General features: G+C 39.2%; 1 protein-coding gene across 1 annotated transcript in view; it reads right to left on the reverse strand.

Annotated features, from left to right (window-relative positions):
• The window catches only part of hpse2 (heparanase 2), a gene marked incomplete at its 5' end in the record, with an annotated part of 63,661 nt that overhangs the window by 11,884 nt on the left and 33,110 nt on the right, over positions 1 to 18,667 (reverse strand). The window contains 5 exons of the mRNA XM_084375275.1: positions 213 to 319; positions 912 to 1,005; positions 7,538 to 7,585; positions 13,403 to 13,574; positions 14,763 to 14,936. Coding sequence (XP_084231401.1) covers positions 213 to 319; positions 912 to 1,005; positions 7,538 to 7,585; positions 13,403 to 13,574; positions 14,763 to 14,936 — 595 coding nt within the window. The remainder of the gene's footprint in view (positions 1 to 212; positions 320 to 911; positions 1,006 to 7,537; positions 7,586 to 13,402; positions 13,575 to 14,762; positions 14,937 to 18,667) is intronic.

The following is an 18,667-nucleotide window of genomic DNA, read 5'->3' on the forward strand; positions in this document are numbered from 1 at the left end:
ATTTTTGTGCCTATTGATATCTATCTATTCATCCATCCATCCATGCATCCATCCATCAGTCCATTTTACACTTGCAATAAATACTTTTTTCAAACCAATATGCCAGTTATCTTGTGCAGCTGGTTTGTGTTCATTATTATCAAAGGTATCATTATCTACAGAACACATTACAATGGTTTCTTAAGATGCTATAGTGTGATAACAATACTTACAGAAAGCCAGCAGCGTATGTGTCGGAGAGGTTACTGATGCCTCCCGCCCACGCCGGCCCCAGTCCACCAAGCCACACCTTCTTACCAGGAGTATGTGTGTTCACAACCTGCCATGAGAGATGGAAATGCATGTCAGTAAAATCCAAAATGAAATCAGCTTGTGAAAGCTCCATATAGACTTCAGTTTTTTTTCTAAATCACTGCTTCATGGATTTTCATTTAAATTTATTTTAATATTATTCTGAATTCTAGTGACTCTGCAAGCTGCTGAAAGTCAGTGCAGAAAACTAAAAATAAATCTCATAGCCACAACATTTAACTTTTCCCTGAGACACTTTGGCACTGTTTATCTCTTATAAGTCAGCAAGTCTGCCACAGCAGATAATGTTGATTAACTCAGGATGGACACATTTAACCCCTGATGCAAACTTTAAAAACATGCAAATATATTTCATTATTCAAATGAGATGTTTCTTCATATCCTCCCTAAATGCTTAAAATTAAAGAAACAGAAAAGACCTGAGATATAAGCTCTGAAAAATACACCAGATTAAATTTATATCTACAGTACAGATTCAGAACTGACTTAAATGTACTATATGCTATAAATCAGCCACTTCAATAGTTTTTGTACAGTGTACTGTACATACAGCATAAACTGTAGTTTAAATTTCACGACTTTGAGGGAAACTGAATTACCTTGGTGACTTTAGTGATCTGCTCTGTCAGTGTGTCCAACAGACGAGTTTTAAGGAAGTCCTCCACTTTGTTCACTCTGCCATCCATGAAGTAACTGGAATGGAAAAGCAAGAAAAATGCTGTGAGAGAAACACTCTGTACTCACTTTACAATGTGAGCAACAAACATATGAGTTTTATCCCAGCGCAGATGTTAAAAGATAAAATGAATTGCACAAGCTTCACTGTGATTCATCCATCCACCCATCCACTTACTTAACCTTTTCACAGTTTGACCTTGTGTAACTTAAATGTAAAATTAATTAAGACACTGTTTCTGAGTGCAACACAACTGTCGTAAATACAAAGCCCAGGTCCGTAACAATTTGTCAGACCTAATGTAGGTGCTAACTACAAACAAAACTCATTATGTCATAACAATCTTATGTGTTGAAAACTATCTTGAAGTAAACATGTATGTAACGCTGTGATCCTACCCTCTCACTGAAGTTACATAGTGCAGAAACAAGTTATAGGGGGTGGAGTGGCTGAGACAGAGTCACCAGTCACCCTATTACAAGACACTGTACCATCAATATGATTTTGAAGCTGTTATTTTAAGGTAAAAATAATGCATACTGTTGCTTTTAAATGTTAACACTATATATTATATAATCCTATTATATTGTTGTCCATGTTCCACAAGTCAAAACAAACAAAATGTACAACATGGTGTCTTCCTAATGGTAAGACACTCTCCAGTTATTACTGTAAGAAATTATGTGTCTTAAGATTGACAGCCCAGTGCCATTGACCCTTCATCACTTTGGTCAATAATATCCTATAATATACTATAATAACATCTAACAATACCACATAGATCAGTTAAATTTTAACTGGAAAACAAGAAGAAGGTTAAACTTCTGGCATTGGTTTCCCCATCAGTCAGTCACTGGAGCTCATTATGGACTGCAATTTAAAAATAAAAACCACAAAGTGTAATTTTCACTGGTTTCACAGATGTAGTACAAAATGCATCCTTTCAGTACAACAGCTTAGATTAACAGGGACTGACATATTCACTTTTCACTTCACTGTGATTGCGTAAGAAAAGAATTAGAAGCATTTAAAACTGAGACTGAACAATGCAGACTTCCATCTGTGCTGATCCTCTCTCTCTCTCTCTCGCTCTCTCTCTGTGTGTGTGTGTGTGTGTCACTAAAGAACAGCTACATTTAAATGTTGGCACAAACCAACCAATTATTTAATTGTCATCAATAAATGAAATAACAGAAACAGATGTAACTGTTAATTAGAGATTTTAAAAATCTGTGCCTCATTGCTGAGCAGATATCTATTTTCAATCTTAGAAAGCAACAGATGTTGGCAATAAAGTATCAGCTCAATCCAGTCCTGCTCAAAGCTCCAGGTATTTGTGCCAAACTTAGCTTTTTGTTCTTTTCCAAAAACACTCCAGGAAAATGGCAATTTACAGTTCTTAGTCAGCAGTACATTTCCCGAGCAAAGGTTAAAAAAATTAAATGGATGACAATGCCAAGAAAGAATTGAATTGCATATGAAATTCTATATTGAACCTGTTTTGGGAAAGTTTGTGGAAATGACAGTGATTGTGTTGTTGAGGCAGTGTTGCAATCTGAGCTTAACCTTGTTAAACTTTTCGTCACAGACTTGGAAAAGTCCCAAGCTCCTGGCCTCAAACTGTAAACAAGCACCGATTAAGTCATAGCATTACACATTTATTTAGTTATCCTGTCATCTTTTTCAAGAGCTAACAATAATTCTTCAGTCCGGATTCCAGGGAAAGAAATTCCAGCTCATATATGGAAACAGAATAAAGGACAGTACAAGTTATTAAAGCGTCATCTTGCACTGCATATCAGTGCTACTGCAGATTTTGGCTGCAGTCTTTAAAAGCATCAGGTAACAAGGCAAAATAAGGTGTCTTTACTAAACACCAACTGGTAGTTAATTAAAGCTGAAAAAATATAAAGAAAACTTAAGAAGTAAAAGTATTTGGACAAGGATATAGCTTGGTATTTGGAAAATTACTGAAGTCTAAGCTCCTGAAGCAGAACCAAGAACTTTTCCTTTGTTTACGCAAAATTGGGCAAGATACCTCAGCTGTCATTCTGACCAGAATTCAATAATATACAACAATAAACAACACTGTGTCCTAATGTTTTCAGACAAATATCCGCTTGGCCAGCTCAGCTCCAACAGAGTGCCAGCATGACATAAAAGACAGCTCCCTAACAAAACTATCTTGCCCTCGATTAACACAAAATTATGGTGCAGACTAAAGCAATAGATTTGATCATTACAGAATGGCAGAGATAGAAGCAGAGGTGGAAAAATGCCCAAAATGCTTAACTGAAAATACATTTTGAATTTGACTTGAGTATATTTACAATTATTAAAAGTACAGAAGAAAAAAGGTTCCTTTCACAAGAATGAATTGATTTGCCAAGTAAAACTAGTAAGTATGTCACACAGTAGAAGTATTGATTTTAGTTTTTGTGTATGTTTTTTATAGGTCTGCTGTGTTTTCGTGCACGTTTTTCTAAACTCTGGTGTTGTTTAAGTGCATGATTTTATATCTTTATTATCTTAGTGTTATGTTGCTGTTTTTTTATATTTACTTCCTGCCTTTCAGATTGTGACTGATTGACCCAAACCACCTGCAATGAGAGACAAGAGCTAACTGCAGGGATCCAATTAGTGGCTGGCAGGAGGAACAGGAAGAGCTAGATACTAGATACAGCTAGATACAGGACAGAAAGAGACACCAGAAGCATGAGGGGTGAGCAGGAAAGGGGAGAAGAAGGTGTGGAGATGCCAAGAAATTAACGTGTTGGATTGGGGAAGTACAAAGAATGACAGAATGACAGAATGACGGAACCGGGAGCCACAGTCGACAGTAGGAGTCCAAACTGATGAGATGCCATCCATCAGTGAGAGAAAGTGTTAAGACGTGACATACAGGCAGCGGCTGGACCCCTGGTGGTTAGTAAAACTCTGACAACAGTCTGTCTTCAGGTGTCCCCATGGTTGTAAGCTTCTCCCCCGTTGCCAGGAAGAACTAACGTCACGTAACTCACATTATCATCACATCACAACAACTGTTATGTCATTCACGTACGCTCTCTTTCTTACAATACATAAATCAAGAGCAAATTACTGCAAATTATTATAAATGACGGGACACAAACCTGGTTCTCCAAAGTGAAAGTCCTGTGAATGACTCACTCAAGCACCCCTGCCACCCCTTGACCCAGACTTTCCTGCTCTTTATAATACTGCACTAGAGGGGTGCTTCTAGATGTGAGGCTACAGGGGCACCTACAGTGTCACATTTGAAGTGTTGGGCCACTTACCAGGCTGCAGTATTTTGTGTGTTGGCAGTGAGAACAGCTTACTGAATGCTTGTAATAAAAGTGTAAAATTGTAATAAATTACTCTTATATGCGCCCAGTAAAACTTGTGTGAACTCCTTGATCAATCACAGGTTTTGCTCTAACAACCAGTCTTTAACCAAGAACCTGCATAAACAATAATAATATCCAATAGCTTTTGCATTCACATCACCACACAAGTACAGTCTAACAGTTTAATAACTGCACATGAAGTGTGTCAAGGAATGGCCATCTGATGTTTGAAGAGATTCGGGGTTAGTGGAAGGGGAGCAAAGTGAGATGTGTGTCTTGATGTGGACCAGCAGGTTACCATCAAATCAATTATTACATAGAGTAGAAAAATATGTAGCTTCCTTTAGGAATGCCAGCAGTAAATCTAACAGTCCTGGTGTGTATTTTGGACTAGAAAGGAGCTAACAAATCTTGAACATTTCTTTATTCTCCACTGAACTATAAATAACACACACCTTGCTCTCTGGCATGAACGACCACTGTGCAAGAAAGATGTGGCTGTAATCATGGCCAAGTTAAAATAGCTGCAAAGAGTAGACTGATGAACATGTATGTTTCTGTTTCACTTTCAGGCAACAATGCTTCACACAAGAAGTGCTCATTTTCCAAAGCAGGGGTCATTGAAGGGCACCTTTCATCACCTTATTAAAACAACTTTGGCAGGGGGGGTTTCAAACTCAGATGTTCGTACCACTAATATCCCACTGGTGGAACAATTAGGGCTCACATTAAATATGGTGCTCAGAGGCATCTAAACAGCAAATCGTAAATTTGTCTCTGCCATTTTTGTTGCTCAGAGTTTCACAACTAGAACTTGCAGTCATCCGGTCACACACTTATGACTGGCTTAATTCTCTCACCATGGCACAGTCCCAGTTAGGTAGGGCAGAGCATGGTCACTTAAGGTTAGAGTGTGCAGCTGTTATAGTTAAGTGTGAGAACAAAGACTCTGTTCAAGTCAACATATTTTTTCACTTACTTCTTGTATCCAATCATGCAGATGGTTCTCATTTATTTGCCCAGGTCTGAGATATCCATATGTGAGATTTTTGACAACATCCCAAAACAACACAGGTGAATGGAATTCTGTTTGTGTTCCTCACAACTATTGACTGTGTAAAATATGGATGTCTTCTTCAAATTTGCACTTTTTTTAATGACCAGAGGGGGGCGACTCCACTGGTTTAGAAAATAAGTCAGATTGTATGTAAGCTCATGAGAAAATGACCCTACCACTTACTTGAGTTATTAGCTCAGTTAACAGTTTCCTAATGAGTTTATGGTCTCAATTGTGAGTTTCAAGTCTTCTCAAATACAGCATGATTTTCATTTTGCAAATTATGGTCCCACTTATAGTAAAACAGATGATAAAGCAAGGTATGCCTTGTTAAGGGCATGGCTAACATGTGATTGACAAGTTGCTACCACGGAGTGTCTTCGGGTTCTCAGTCAGATCCAATCGATAAAGACTTACCAATGTGTATAGCGCCACGCTCTCGTCCAAACATGTTCACTTCTGGCTCAAGAAGACGACAGCCCTAGTGTCAAACTATAAGCCTCAAAATGGTATTCCAAAAACAAATAGTTGTTGTCACAGTGGGTTTACATTTACTCACAACCCTGACACAAGACAGAGAGTCTACAGCCATGCTAGTGGCTCATGAGACTGTACTGTATATCAAAACCTTTGTCTGCATGGATACATATCACTAGAGGTAAGTCAGAAATCTTCTTCATCATTTGGGTGAATTAGGATTAATGTACTTACATTTAATCAAAATGGTCTGACTGACCAGCCTGTGGGTATAAGCCTGCCATTGGCTGACTATTTCAGTCAGCATTCTCCTCCCCTTTGGCTATCCCCGTCTCTCTCAGCAACCCCTGAGCTAGCAACCTACCAGCTGAAAAAGGCAAGTTACCCTAACCCTAACCATATCACTAATGTTATGTACGTAAACAAGCTAGTGATTGCTGATGCCACGGCTCGCCTCTCCATATGCAAATGTTTCACCAAAACAAGTTCCCTCCAACACTGTTTTTGCAGGGGCACTGTTGCTGCGACCTGGGCTTTGAAGAAAAACACACAAAAAATATACAAATGAAACCTAATATTGCAGAGGGATGGAAAAAGAGAGACAGAAGAGAGAATGACTGAACTTACTGATCATGTTTTGTTGGCGAATCCAAAAATGGATAGGCAGTAACTCAGACAAGATGAAGCAAATGTGAAACTGCAATGTTGTGGAAAAATGTCATAACATAATGCAAAAAAGGTTTCAATGTTTTGTGAACTGAAGGTTTTACTACATAACCAACATGTTTGATCACCGCAAGCTCCAACAGAACACCTCTGACCGAAAGCTGCAGACAGACAAACTCTCTAACAAATCCATATGATTCTATAAACCAGTTTATAATGAATGCTACGTTTCCAACCTACCACGTTTGATTCAAAACAACTGGAACCAGCCAAGTAAAACCTGTGTCGTAGACGTGTTAATGACTGGTCTCCACTTTTATAAGTTTGGCTTGTTTTGTAGAGGTCAGAGTTTCTGTCACGCAGCCTGGTTAGACTGGAATCTGGATCACTAGTGTAAAACGGGCTAATTGACAAAGGGAATGAGCCGGAGCATATGGTTTTATTTTAACAGTGTGGGTGGTGTTTTTCTAAGCTTTACTGACAGACCTGCCTCCTTCCGTTTCTTCTAATTTCTCCTAATTAGACCTGACCTTCACCTTAATGACCGCTCTCTCAGTCAACCAGGGTTTGTCTTACAGCTTACAGTGGGTGTGTCTTTTTGTACACACTTGACACGTGTGTAAAGAGATAAAGATAAAACATGGGGAAAAAGATCAAGCCGTTGATATGTCTGTGTGCATTCCTTCAAGACTCACAATAGACAAATGGCAGGTGTTACTAATTTAACACACACACTCCTTTCCTGTTGTTCCATTTTACAGGATAAACACATTTCTCCACATCATGTGTCAGTTTCTCTCAGTAACAGTGTTGATAGTGGTTATTAACTGGCTGATGCATATGCATAATGTGGTGATAATGGTATAAAAACACAACATGGCCTGTGCCGGTTGATATATGGCTAGCTAAGTGAGTAGTCTACTGTTTTACAAGACTGCAGATTGATTGTGGGGTTTTCTATGGACAAAATAATAAAATAGAAAAAAAGGGTAAAATACCTACTGTTGCCACGTAACTGCATCTACAACAGAGCCGGCATTCTTCATGAACCTGAAAGTCAGAAAAACAGTCATCAGTCATCTTACCTGAGGGCACTATTTTCTTTAAACTTTAAGGCAAATTCTCCCCTTCTTTTACAACCTCATTCTCACAGTTGTTGCCAGTAGCACATTTTACTCACCAAATTAAATGGAGATGTCGAAACATTGCAAAAACCTTAGGGCAGGCTGATATGGTGCAATACAAGCTGTCAACAGGACTGGTCATTACGTCACCGAATCTCGCTGTGGTGCCAGACTGTGGAGACAGTTGTATTGAAGTCTATGGGAGATGCATGGAGAAACAATACTCTCTGAATTGTGTTCTTCATTTTCTGGAGGCATTCCTTCATCAGAAGTCATACGACCAAGATATGTTGGGTGTTAGTGTGTTTTTCCATCCAACTCCCATAGACTTCAATACAGCTGACACCACAGTCTGGCATAAAAGCAAGATTCCTGTGATGTAATGATGTAGGAAGTGCAGTTTATGTGGGGTAAACAACACAGTTTTCCAAGAGGAAAAAAGCTGCTTCATCTTTGAGGAGGTTGTTATGTATGTCTATAGGAATAATTTGAGTTATAGTGTTAAATAAGTATTTTGCTGCTGCAAAGGTGGTCTTCTCATAAAACTGGACTGGTAGAAAGATGTAACTATTATTGAAAATAGTGCTACATGACCAGAGAAAAAAAACCAAAGGGCTGTAGTATCCCCCTTTGGTTAAGAACTACAAAACCCTACAACAATCAGAATGCACTGCGCTGCATGGGACCAATAAATGCTCCCGCCGGTAGGTAATGGGTGTGAGTTGGGCAGTGCTTGATTTCGGCTCGAACCGACACAAAATGGTGGCTACAAAACTTTCTCATATTACAGCTAACACTACACTTGAATATGTTTGTGAAAACAGTTGAGGTGAGAAATAGTCTTTGCAGAAACAGAATCTTGATTCATATTTGATCCACACTGCATAGTTTTACAGTTTGATCTGACTTTCTGAGCCAGCTCTCTGTCAATCTCAGAGAGAGAGAAAAGTAACGTCAAAGAAAAGTAAGAACATTTTGGATAATATTGGGATTTGATTTATCTTACTTAAGTAATTATGGGCTATATGTATTCATGCATCAACATCAGCAAAAATAAAAAAGCCAAAATGGGCAAACAGGCGGTTGCTTGGGCAACTTTATCCCGCCCTTGAGCACGTCCTTGGCTGCACAGCTGACAACTGGTATTCTTCCTCTGGCTATTGAGGTTGGCAGATGAATATTTTTTGCAGCACTCTGAATCTGGCTTACATCAACTTGTGGTGTCATGGTTGTATGCGAGACATAATAATTCCTTAATTTGAAAGAGTACGTTTTAGTTAGCATGGTAAATCTAAAAAATACAAAAATGAAAAACTAGTTTTGTACAACAGGAAACAGTTCTAAGGTCATTCCTGCAGCCTGCAGAGTTGACTCTCAGTTAGTGAAACCCAAACTTAAACCATCTCTCAGGGACACAAGAAATGTTGTAAGCCCAGTGTACCTTTTAATGGTCTCATCCTGTACACAAACACAAACTCTACATGTACACAGTCTCTCCTGCTGTTTGCCTTCCTCCTCCTGAGATTTTGGATCTATGTGTGTGTGAACGTGCAAATGCGTGTGTTTCCGAGTCTACCTGACCCAAACGCTCCATATTTGGGGTTAGCTGCTTGTCAGACATCCCTGAATATGTCTCTAAACTTTCACCGCTCTGGCTTGTTTAGTCTGTCCAGCTCCGATATTTGGACTGTTGAGTAGCTCAGTGTCTAATTCATCTTATTTCCTGAAAGCTGCAGAGTAGTAGGGCTGTCAAACACAAGAGCCACCCCCTCGTAACAGTGTCAAACACACAAGAATCACCGCGTCATTAAATGTGTCACCCGTGACCTGCTGATACTCCAGCTCTCTTTCCTCTTCGTCCTTTCACTCCTCCTCCTTCGCAAAACTCATCTTCTACATCCTCCCTTTCCTCCGAATCCACTGCTCATCAGTCAGTCTGAACCGTACAAAACACACACAGACACACACACACACACACACACACACACACACACACACACACACACACACACACACACACACACACACACTGGTGCACACAAACACACACCTTTTACTTAGGAGTAAATTCAAACTGTCAGTATTCAGTGAGATAAACCACAGTTCCTAATGTAAGTAGCTCAAGTACATAGTGAAGGGAGGCCCAGATTAAATTACTCTCTCTCCTCTGAATTCCAGCTTCCTGTCAAAATGTGTGTGGGACATTCAGACATTAAGCTGTTCCTGTGCATGTATCAGCTCACACGCTCATATTTTTTACACACAGTATTTTAACTTTATGGACTCTTTCAGTTAAATGGAATGCTTTTCCCTGTTTACTTAACAAAGCCACAGCTATATATTCAATTTCTGTCACTTCTAATTGTCTTGCTACCTGCTTAAAAAAAGAAATACCCTAAATCTGTGCTGACAGACTTGTAAGAGCATTGATTACAGCTTCCATTCAGCCACCCACAACAGAGAGTAAATGTTTAGAGGAGAGGTTCACCCAAAAATGAAAATTTAGTCATTATCTACTCACCCCCATGCCAGTGGAAAGTCCAGTGAAGTTTCATAATCCACAAAACATTTCTGGAGCTTCACAGCAAAACAGCATTGCAGCATTCTCCTAAACAACTGAAGTAGATGGGGACTTCTTTTAAAACGTAAAAAAACCAAAAAAACAACAGAAAATAGTCAAACATAAAATGACTCCATACAGCTTGTCCGGTGTAATCCAATTCTCGGCCCCAAGATCCCAAATTGTTTGAAAATGATCATTGACACTCTTTCAATGCTTTTCGCTCAGCACTTAGAATGAAGCTTACACCTTAAAAGAAGGCATAAATAATGTTTTTTTCAAATCAATTTGTGATCTTAGGGCTTTTGGAGACTTGGATTATGCCTGACAGGCTGTATGAAGTCATTTTATTTTTACCTTCAGTTGTTTTTTTCAGTTGTTAAGTCCCCACCATCAGAATGCTGCAACGCTGTTTTGCTGTGAAGCTCCAGAAATAATTTGTTGACTAAGAAACTTTACCACACCTTCCCTCAGCATGAGGGTCAGCTGGTGGTTACTGCACCTATAACCCGTCTACTCAAAAATCTTGAAATGTATAGCAGTGTATTCATGTATCAGTGGCAATGAATAAAATCTATCAAACCTTGCTGTGGATATTTCCGTGTAGGTGAAACCTTTATGTAGATATATATCAAAAACTGAAGGTTTTTAATCTTTAACTTAACTTGTGTAGCAACTACATAGTAGGCCTGCACGATATCAGGAAATGCAATGTGCGATAACATTGTTCAACCTTGCGATGAAGATACGACCTGCATCGTGCTAGCTAACCTTGCATTCTCCTGGTGCTTCATCTGATTGGCCAAGTGGTGTGAATACATGGTCCATGCATCTACAGTGTAGGACTCCATCTAATACCTCAAATGTTTGCATGCTATGCAAACATTATCGAGGTTTATCGAGTTACAGGCAGTCTTGTATGATGTGTTTATTGTGCATGTTTGTATCGCAATGACAATAAAAATACGATTTATCGCACAGCACTGCTATATATCATTTAAAAACATTATATAAACTCTAATGTAGTTGTAAGCAGATGTAGGGATATTTTGTGTTTATTAATGTTCAATATTTGTCAACGTGTAAAACATTTCTTTTGAAGACATTTCAAGCTGCATTTTACAGTATTGTTTTCATTATCTGTTTATACACCAGGCTCCACTTACGGGTGTCCACAGGGGGAGTTTATAGTTGTTGACAAATACATTAATAAACACTTACATCTGCTTACAACTGCTGTGTTATAAACTATTTGTAAAATGTTTACATACTGCGTAAAAATGCCATTAGTAAAGTGATCAAGTAAGTCCTATTTTTTCATATTCAAGAAAAACACCTCTCCATAATGTCACGCTTTATTTGGATCATCCAGCACTGACAGAGTTGTGTATATCCATCGATGTTTGATTTTCAATCCGTGTTTGTTGTACGGAGCCACTGATGCATCCATTATAGTCAAGTTTGTTTCCATTTCAACAGACAGAAAAGCTCATGGAGGCTTAACATTTTTGGAAGTGATGAATATGTTTGAGAGATGCCGTCATCTATTTGTTTCATAGAACTGAAAAAAGCATTTTTTGTCTAAAAGGAGTTTCAACTAACCCTAAGACAGGCAGCAACACCCCCCAAAAAAACCTACATAAAATGTCTGATATAAAGTTAATCCAAGGTTTGTGGTTAGAGTTTTAATATGATCAGGGTAGAATTAGTGTTTAGTTTAGAGATTCAACCGTATTACATTTTGTAGAATCTGTCACAGTCCAAATCAAACATTTGGAAGGTTTCATCCCATATCACAAAATTTTTTCCCCTGTGTTTGTTAAATGTTCTTGGATTTCTTTGGTCCACATTTTGGGAGAACACATATTTGTGTCAGAGTAAATTTTGTGGCACTGAACCAATTGTAAACTTTAAACTAAACTTCATTGCAGATGAGCCTAAGGTGTTGATAGAGAAGGTGAGTTTTAGGGTCAAACCAGTGGTACGAAATCATGTTTCGAAAATATAATTTTTTGCAGATCAGTAAAGCCATTAAGATTTTTGTCAAATTATATTAAGTTGTTAGAAGCTGTTACAAAGCTGATTTCTTGTCTATGTGTTCATAGCTTTGACATAAAACAAGTGTGACCAGGTACATGCAGGCATCCACACGTTCATGCATTCAAATGCACACAACCTCACAAACATGGTAAAATGGTGTGTGTGTGTGTGCTGATGTCTTTCTGTGTGAACCCATTTAGAAATGATGCACCATTTTATCAAAGTCCATCTCCACTGCCTCGACCCTTTAGTCGATTGGCATGATTCAACAGTCCTTTGGCTCAATACTAACCTTTCCACAAAATCTTTTGCAAGTCTGGGAATTCATTTTCTAGTTCTGTGCCTTTATGCAATAAGCCCCTCCAACTGCCACACCCCCGTTTATCCAATTGGCATAAACATAACCGACAGAGTGAACTATAGAGCTGCTGGCTGAACTGCCAAACAAAAGTTCAACCAAACTCATTTTACGATTTAATGTTGCAAATGTTTCATTTTGCAAAAAACATTTCTAGAGAAGGCAATTTTTGTTAGCAGGGGATGCAGATCTCAAATGTTTTGAAAGCATAAAAAAAAGAAAGCACCATGTGGCAAAAATTTAACTTTGTCAAAGCAAAGTTAAAGTTCATTAAGACAACAAATAGGTTTAATGTGTCTTCAAGCTGGTTTTCATGTTGACCTAAATGGAATCATTAGCTGTCGTAAAAGACTTCTCAGTAAAGTCTTGATTCTTGTAATACAAACTAGTCTTTTGGCAGTAAGGGTATGACATTAAAATCTCAGGGGGGACAGGCTGCAGTTGAGAGAAGGCTGTTAGATAAGCCATCAGAGTCAAACTGAGGCTGGTGGAGCTTCTGGGTAAAACCAGCAGGTGGGATGTAGTGCCGTCACATTATCAATCAGATGACACTTTATTTAGGCTGACAGGGCATGGCTGGAGCTGAGACCCTAAAACCTGCAGAGTGGAAATCCATAAACACTGAACACTACTAAAATGTGTGTGTATGTGCATGTGCATTAAACACAGTAAAAGTATTAAACGGCTGCAGCATACTTTCCACTACCTTCCCCTCTTTATTCCAAGCAGGAAAGCCTAACAAGGACAGGAATCTTGCCCAATCAGTGTTTTTCTTGCTGACTCACCCGTCCAGCAGCAATATGGCATTCTTTCGAGGTTGTCCTGCATTGGGGCCGTAGAGGTGAGCTCGGTGGTAGTAGCGTACAGACTGCAGCAGGGTCCGCAGCTTGGTGTAGTCCTGAGCTAACTGGGTGCTGTTGACCGCACGACCCACCATGCTGCGGTAGGCATTAGGCTCTGGGAAGAGGAGACGCAGTACAGTGAGCCAGGGAGATAGAGTTTATACAAGCAACAGTGGGGAGGTGGAAGAGAGTATTGTTGTTGTTGTAGTCCGATCTTGCTCTCCTAGAGAGTATCCAACAGCAGTAGAAAAAGGGATAATTGGGCAATTCGCAGTAATACTGACAGATGGACTCGGTATCAGGGGAATGGTCCAAGCACACAGGGTGGCCTTGCAGAACCAGTAAAACAAAGAGAGCAACGGAAGCTAAACTTCTGCAGGCGCACTGCTGTTTTACCACTCTGCTAAAGAGTATTGTGATTGTACTGTATCTGTACCAGGCTGTGATTGGTCTTTAAAACAAAACTTTAAATATGTTTGTCTGTGTGTGTGTGTGTGTGTGTGTGTGTGTGTGTGTGTGTGTGTGTGTGTGTGTGTGTGTGTGTCTGTCTGTCTGTCCTGAAATCTATAATGAAAATATTATTTGCCCTGTCTGCACTGTCTGGGTGATTTACTTAAAATTATTTATTTTGCTATGGTTCAAGTCCTCACTAAACTTTTCACATGGTCCAATTAATGGATTTTGCATGGTACTTTTAAGCTTAGGATAAATAAAAGTTTCTATTGTGAGCATTATTACAAATGAAATGAAATGAAAAAATGAAGTGATGTGCAGAGGAGAAACACAGGGCTCTGTGTGCACTGAAGCTCCCCAGGAACACAGATGGTTAGGATGACACGAGGACTAGCTGTTCCTTTCATCCCTGAATGAAACCCGCCTTAACCCTTGAACAGCTTGACTCTCACTTACAGCTCACTCTCTAAGTATATCTATAATTCTATCAAGGTTGTAATAATCTGTAAATCTTAAATAAACCAAATGCTTTCTCATAACATAGTACTTTATTGGACTAATCCTTAAAAGTACTTCAGTGGTATTCAATTAATTATGTATTAGAGGTTACAAGCATACATTGTTTAAGTATTCATTTAGTGTTTCTGAAAAATGTCATAACCTCGGGATGCTGAGAAAGTCATTAAAATGATGCAACATTTCCACCTGTAGTGTAGTAAAGTAAAGAGGAAATGTCACAAAACAATGTTGAAATAATGAAATATAGCTGAAAAAGCACACACTTTACTTTTCGCTACAGATTGTCATGTTATTTGCATGAGACTGTATGTGGTGTGTAGCTGTACTGTACCATTGCCCAGCTCCCAGGAGATGTTGTACTTCTTGCCAGCGCCGTACTTGAGGAGGCTCAGGGTGGAGGAGGTGTTCCAGGAGTTGTCCGGGTTTCTGTGCAGCGCGTTGAGTCCCAGGATCAGGTGCAGACCAGCGCAGTCGGCAAAGTTGTACAGTTTGTCTAAAGACCTGGCTGGGAGAAACCCACAAAGTAGTTGTAACTTTGATTCTTTTAATGAAGCTGGAATCACACAACCGTTTGAACATGAAGGAGACCATGTGGTACTCATTGATCTACTCTTACTAATGTTTGTGTGCTGTAGGAATGCCCTTCTCCATTTTGTTGTAGAACCATGCTCTCTGTACCATAACCACATTCTGTATGATTGCAACTATTTCTGTTTTCTTGTGTAATTGAAGAAAGCAGTTATGAGTAAGTAATAAAAAGTAGACATAAAAGGGTCACGTCCATCCACAACATGTCTGGATAAAAACTAAAATACAATATGGAGTATATTGTGTTTAAACCTCCCTACAAGTTCTCAGTGCTGAGAAAAAGTAAAAAGAGAAAACATTGTGTTTTTCCATTTAAACAAACAAGCTCTTTCCCATGTTACTTTTTTAAAAAGAGTGGCTTGTGCTAAAATCTAAATTCTTCAACCTCAGTAAATTGTAATATATACATGTTGCAAAAGAAGATTCCATTTCTCAGCAGTAATGTCTATGGAAGTTTTCCGTGTATACACTGCCGTATCCTGAAATCGTTTTTGTGAGCCAGGTTCTGAACTTTGTGTCCAGTGTGTCCAATTGTACACATGACAGCATAGTCTCATCTTCAGCAACATTCACTGAGAATCCAGACAGGCTGATTTTCCCATCATGGACTCCTGTGGTGATGTGCTCCTCAAAGCACGGAGAACAGAGCTGGTCTGTTCTTCCTTAGCCGACAGCTCACTTACGTTTATGTCTGCTGTCTCCATTAAAACACGTTATTCTCACTGGGCAGTAAAGGATGAGAAACCTTGGCATATGGTGAAGTGCCAAAAGTGTTTGTTTATATTCTAATGTGCGACTGCAGGCTGCTCCTGGATATCTCAGGCTCTTGTTTTGAAATGTAATCTGTTTGGAGTCAATCCATTAACGTAAATATTACCCTGAGCTCCGACCTTTACTTCCTAGGTTCAACAGGAAACAGATGAAGACTGTGAGCCAGTCTGGCTCTGGCTAGAACTTGCCCTCAACTGTGGGTTTGGCACCAGCTGAGATGAGCCAAGTGAATGCTCCATGTTTAACAGGTTCATGTTGAGCTGTTACAAGCATGTGAAAGGTGTGGCATTTTCTGATATTACAATATTTAATAACTGAAAGTGAGAGGTACAAATGTCTGGCCTTAAGTCAGAGTCAGAATTCATTCGAGCAGTGAACAATGCTTATGAAGTCACGCTTCAGCTCCTTTGTGTTTTTTTTCATCAGCATTTACTGTAAGCCTTTATTTCCAATAGAGCAGTGGCTATGTATAATCCACGGAGCAAACAGAGAGAACAGAAAGATTGCTTGTTGCACCTGGCATTGATTCGCTTTCCAGCAACAGCAGAACAAAGCCTGGAAACAAAGAAATGCTAGCAGTAACAGGGGTTTTATTGCACACAGCCCTATTCAGGAGTGTATTCCTCCTGAGTAAACTGCCTGTTCTCTATCTTGTTATTAACCACCAATAATGTTATTATCATACCTGCTATTATCATAACTCCTTCCCTCTGTGGTTAAAGCAGAGTGGTCTCTGCTTTCAGGAGCAGAGTTAAGGGCAACAGGACAGAGAAAGTAGCGCCAGATGTGGCTGTCAGGATGAGTGATTCCAGGCCTTTCCTCACCTGATATCTGAACAGCAGGCGACCAGCCTTGCTCAGAGACAGCTAGCAGCCCTGCACACACATCATAAAGGCATCATGAGATGCATAAAGCTGCTAGAAAATATTGATTCTCTGCTGCTGGGTCCAAGAGCACATGTACGAACAAAAATGTCTGCATCAGACCCTTCTAGTTGGCGGCCCGTGGGCTAAATGCAGCCCTTCAGCAATCTCATTTCAGCCCTTTGATCATTTTGTTAGAAGGGCTAATTGGCCCATTCATAAGTTACAGTATGTCTGTTGCTAAGCACAAAATACTCTTACTTCATTATAGAGTTTCAACTCAGGCTGTTTTAGCGGAGGAAATTTACGTGAATCAAACGGACAACCCACTTCTGAGATTAAAAGGTTGCATTGTTTTCTTCCCCATACTTTTCAATTATAAAATCTAATAAAGTGGCGAAAAAAAAATTATAAAAGTGCATTGTTTTAACACATTTAAATTCTGGGCTTTAGAGGCCAGACATACAGTAGGGAATGCAAAAGTCCGGTACTGAAAAAATAGCAGCCTGCACTTCTCCAAACCTTGATAAATATATATGATGGGAGCACTGAAGAGTTTATTTATATTAGATGTATATGAAAGATATAGTATTATTTGTGTGTTATGCTGTTTTTTCCAGTCCTACTTATTTTCTGATAGTTTGACTTTGTATTGTTTTCATACCTCTTTCACACTTCAATGCTGTCTTGGGGGCGGGCACTCACAGATGGATCCCATTATCTCTGATTGTAGGCTCCTCATATATTTAGTGTCATGTGTACTCTGTATTATCATGCTGATGGGGGCTTGATGCTGAAACACGATGTGTCCACAATAAAAGATATGATTTGTTTTCTGAGAGCTTTGTTCTGTGTTAAAGTTCAGCCCCTTGGCACTTCACTTTTTTAAAAACCTGGCCCTTCTGAAAAAGCAGTTGAACAGGTCTGATCTACGTGTTTATGTGTGAGTTTGGTTGCTGAGGAATTCTTCTACTGATTCAACTTAACCGGCTTTCTTGCGCCTTTGCAATTTAAATGTATGTTCAAAATGAGGTCAAAAACAGATTCTGCATTGCTGATAGTTTAATGCTTTGCACTTGTAACCTTTCTTTTACACAACAAACATTTTTAAAGTTCATACAAAATCTCTCAAAGTCTCACAGTAATGTCATAGTTGGGAATTTTTTCTTTTCTTCACTTTTGTTTTTTGCTGGGAAATTTTAAGATTCTTCCAGCGCAGTTGTGAAAAAGGATTTATTTGTTAATATCAATTAAATTACTAGCTATAAATACAGTATATCAATAATCTCTATAATCTCTATATGAAGTAGATGCTGACAGGAAATTTATCAGTAAATATCTTGACAATCGAGTCATTGCTTTAGTCATTTTTTAAGGTGTAATTTGTAAAAAAAAAAAATATGGCCAGAATTCAAAGGTAGCTTCAAAAACATATGGGGCAGCAACACCAGAGTGCTATCATCGTCTGTAGCTAGATACTGTTAGCTAATTAGCTCATAGCTCAGTTAGCTATGGAGAAAGTGGCCCTGGAGTATGTCTGGACACAGCCTTCGAGACTGCCGGATGGGATACAGTACGGAGGTGAGCTGCTCTGATCAAGACTATAACTTTGGGAATAACAAGACATGGCAGGCAGAGACAGAAGAGGCATGCAGCGGGACAAAAGCGACAGAGAATCCGATATCAGCAGCAGGTTAGAACGGCGTGTAGAGCTGGAATAGTTTCACATACTGTATTACTCTGAAATTTGAGGATTTATTTCAACCAAACCAGAGGTGACTGTGGAAAGACAAAGCAAGACTGTTTTGGTGAGTTTATTTAGTTGTACGGTTGCATTTTTACTGTTTAGCAAGGAATATCGCATTTTGTGAGTATATATTGTTCACTTATCACAATAACAGCTGGCATATATCTGTCAGCTGAAACTACAAGGGGCTATCAGATCTCTTTTTGCCAGTACAAAGTGGTATTACGAGACAGGATGGACCAGGGCTAGCTGGTTAGTATGGTAACG

Source organism: Pagrus pagrus (assembly GCF_965226575.1).
Source record: "Pagrus pagrus genome assembly, chromosome: 15".
NCBI lineage: Eukaryota > Metazoa > Chordata > Actinopteri > Spariformes > Sparidae > Pagrus > Pagrus pagrus.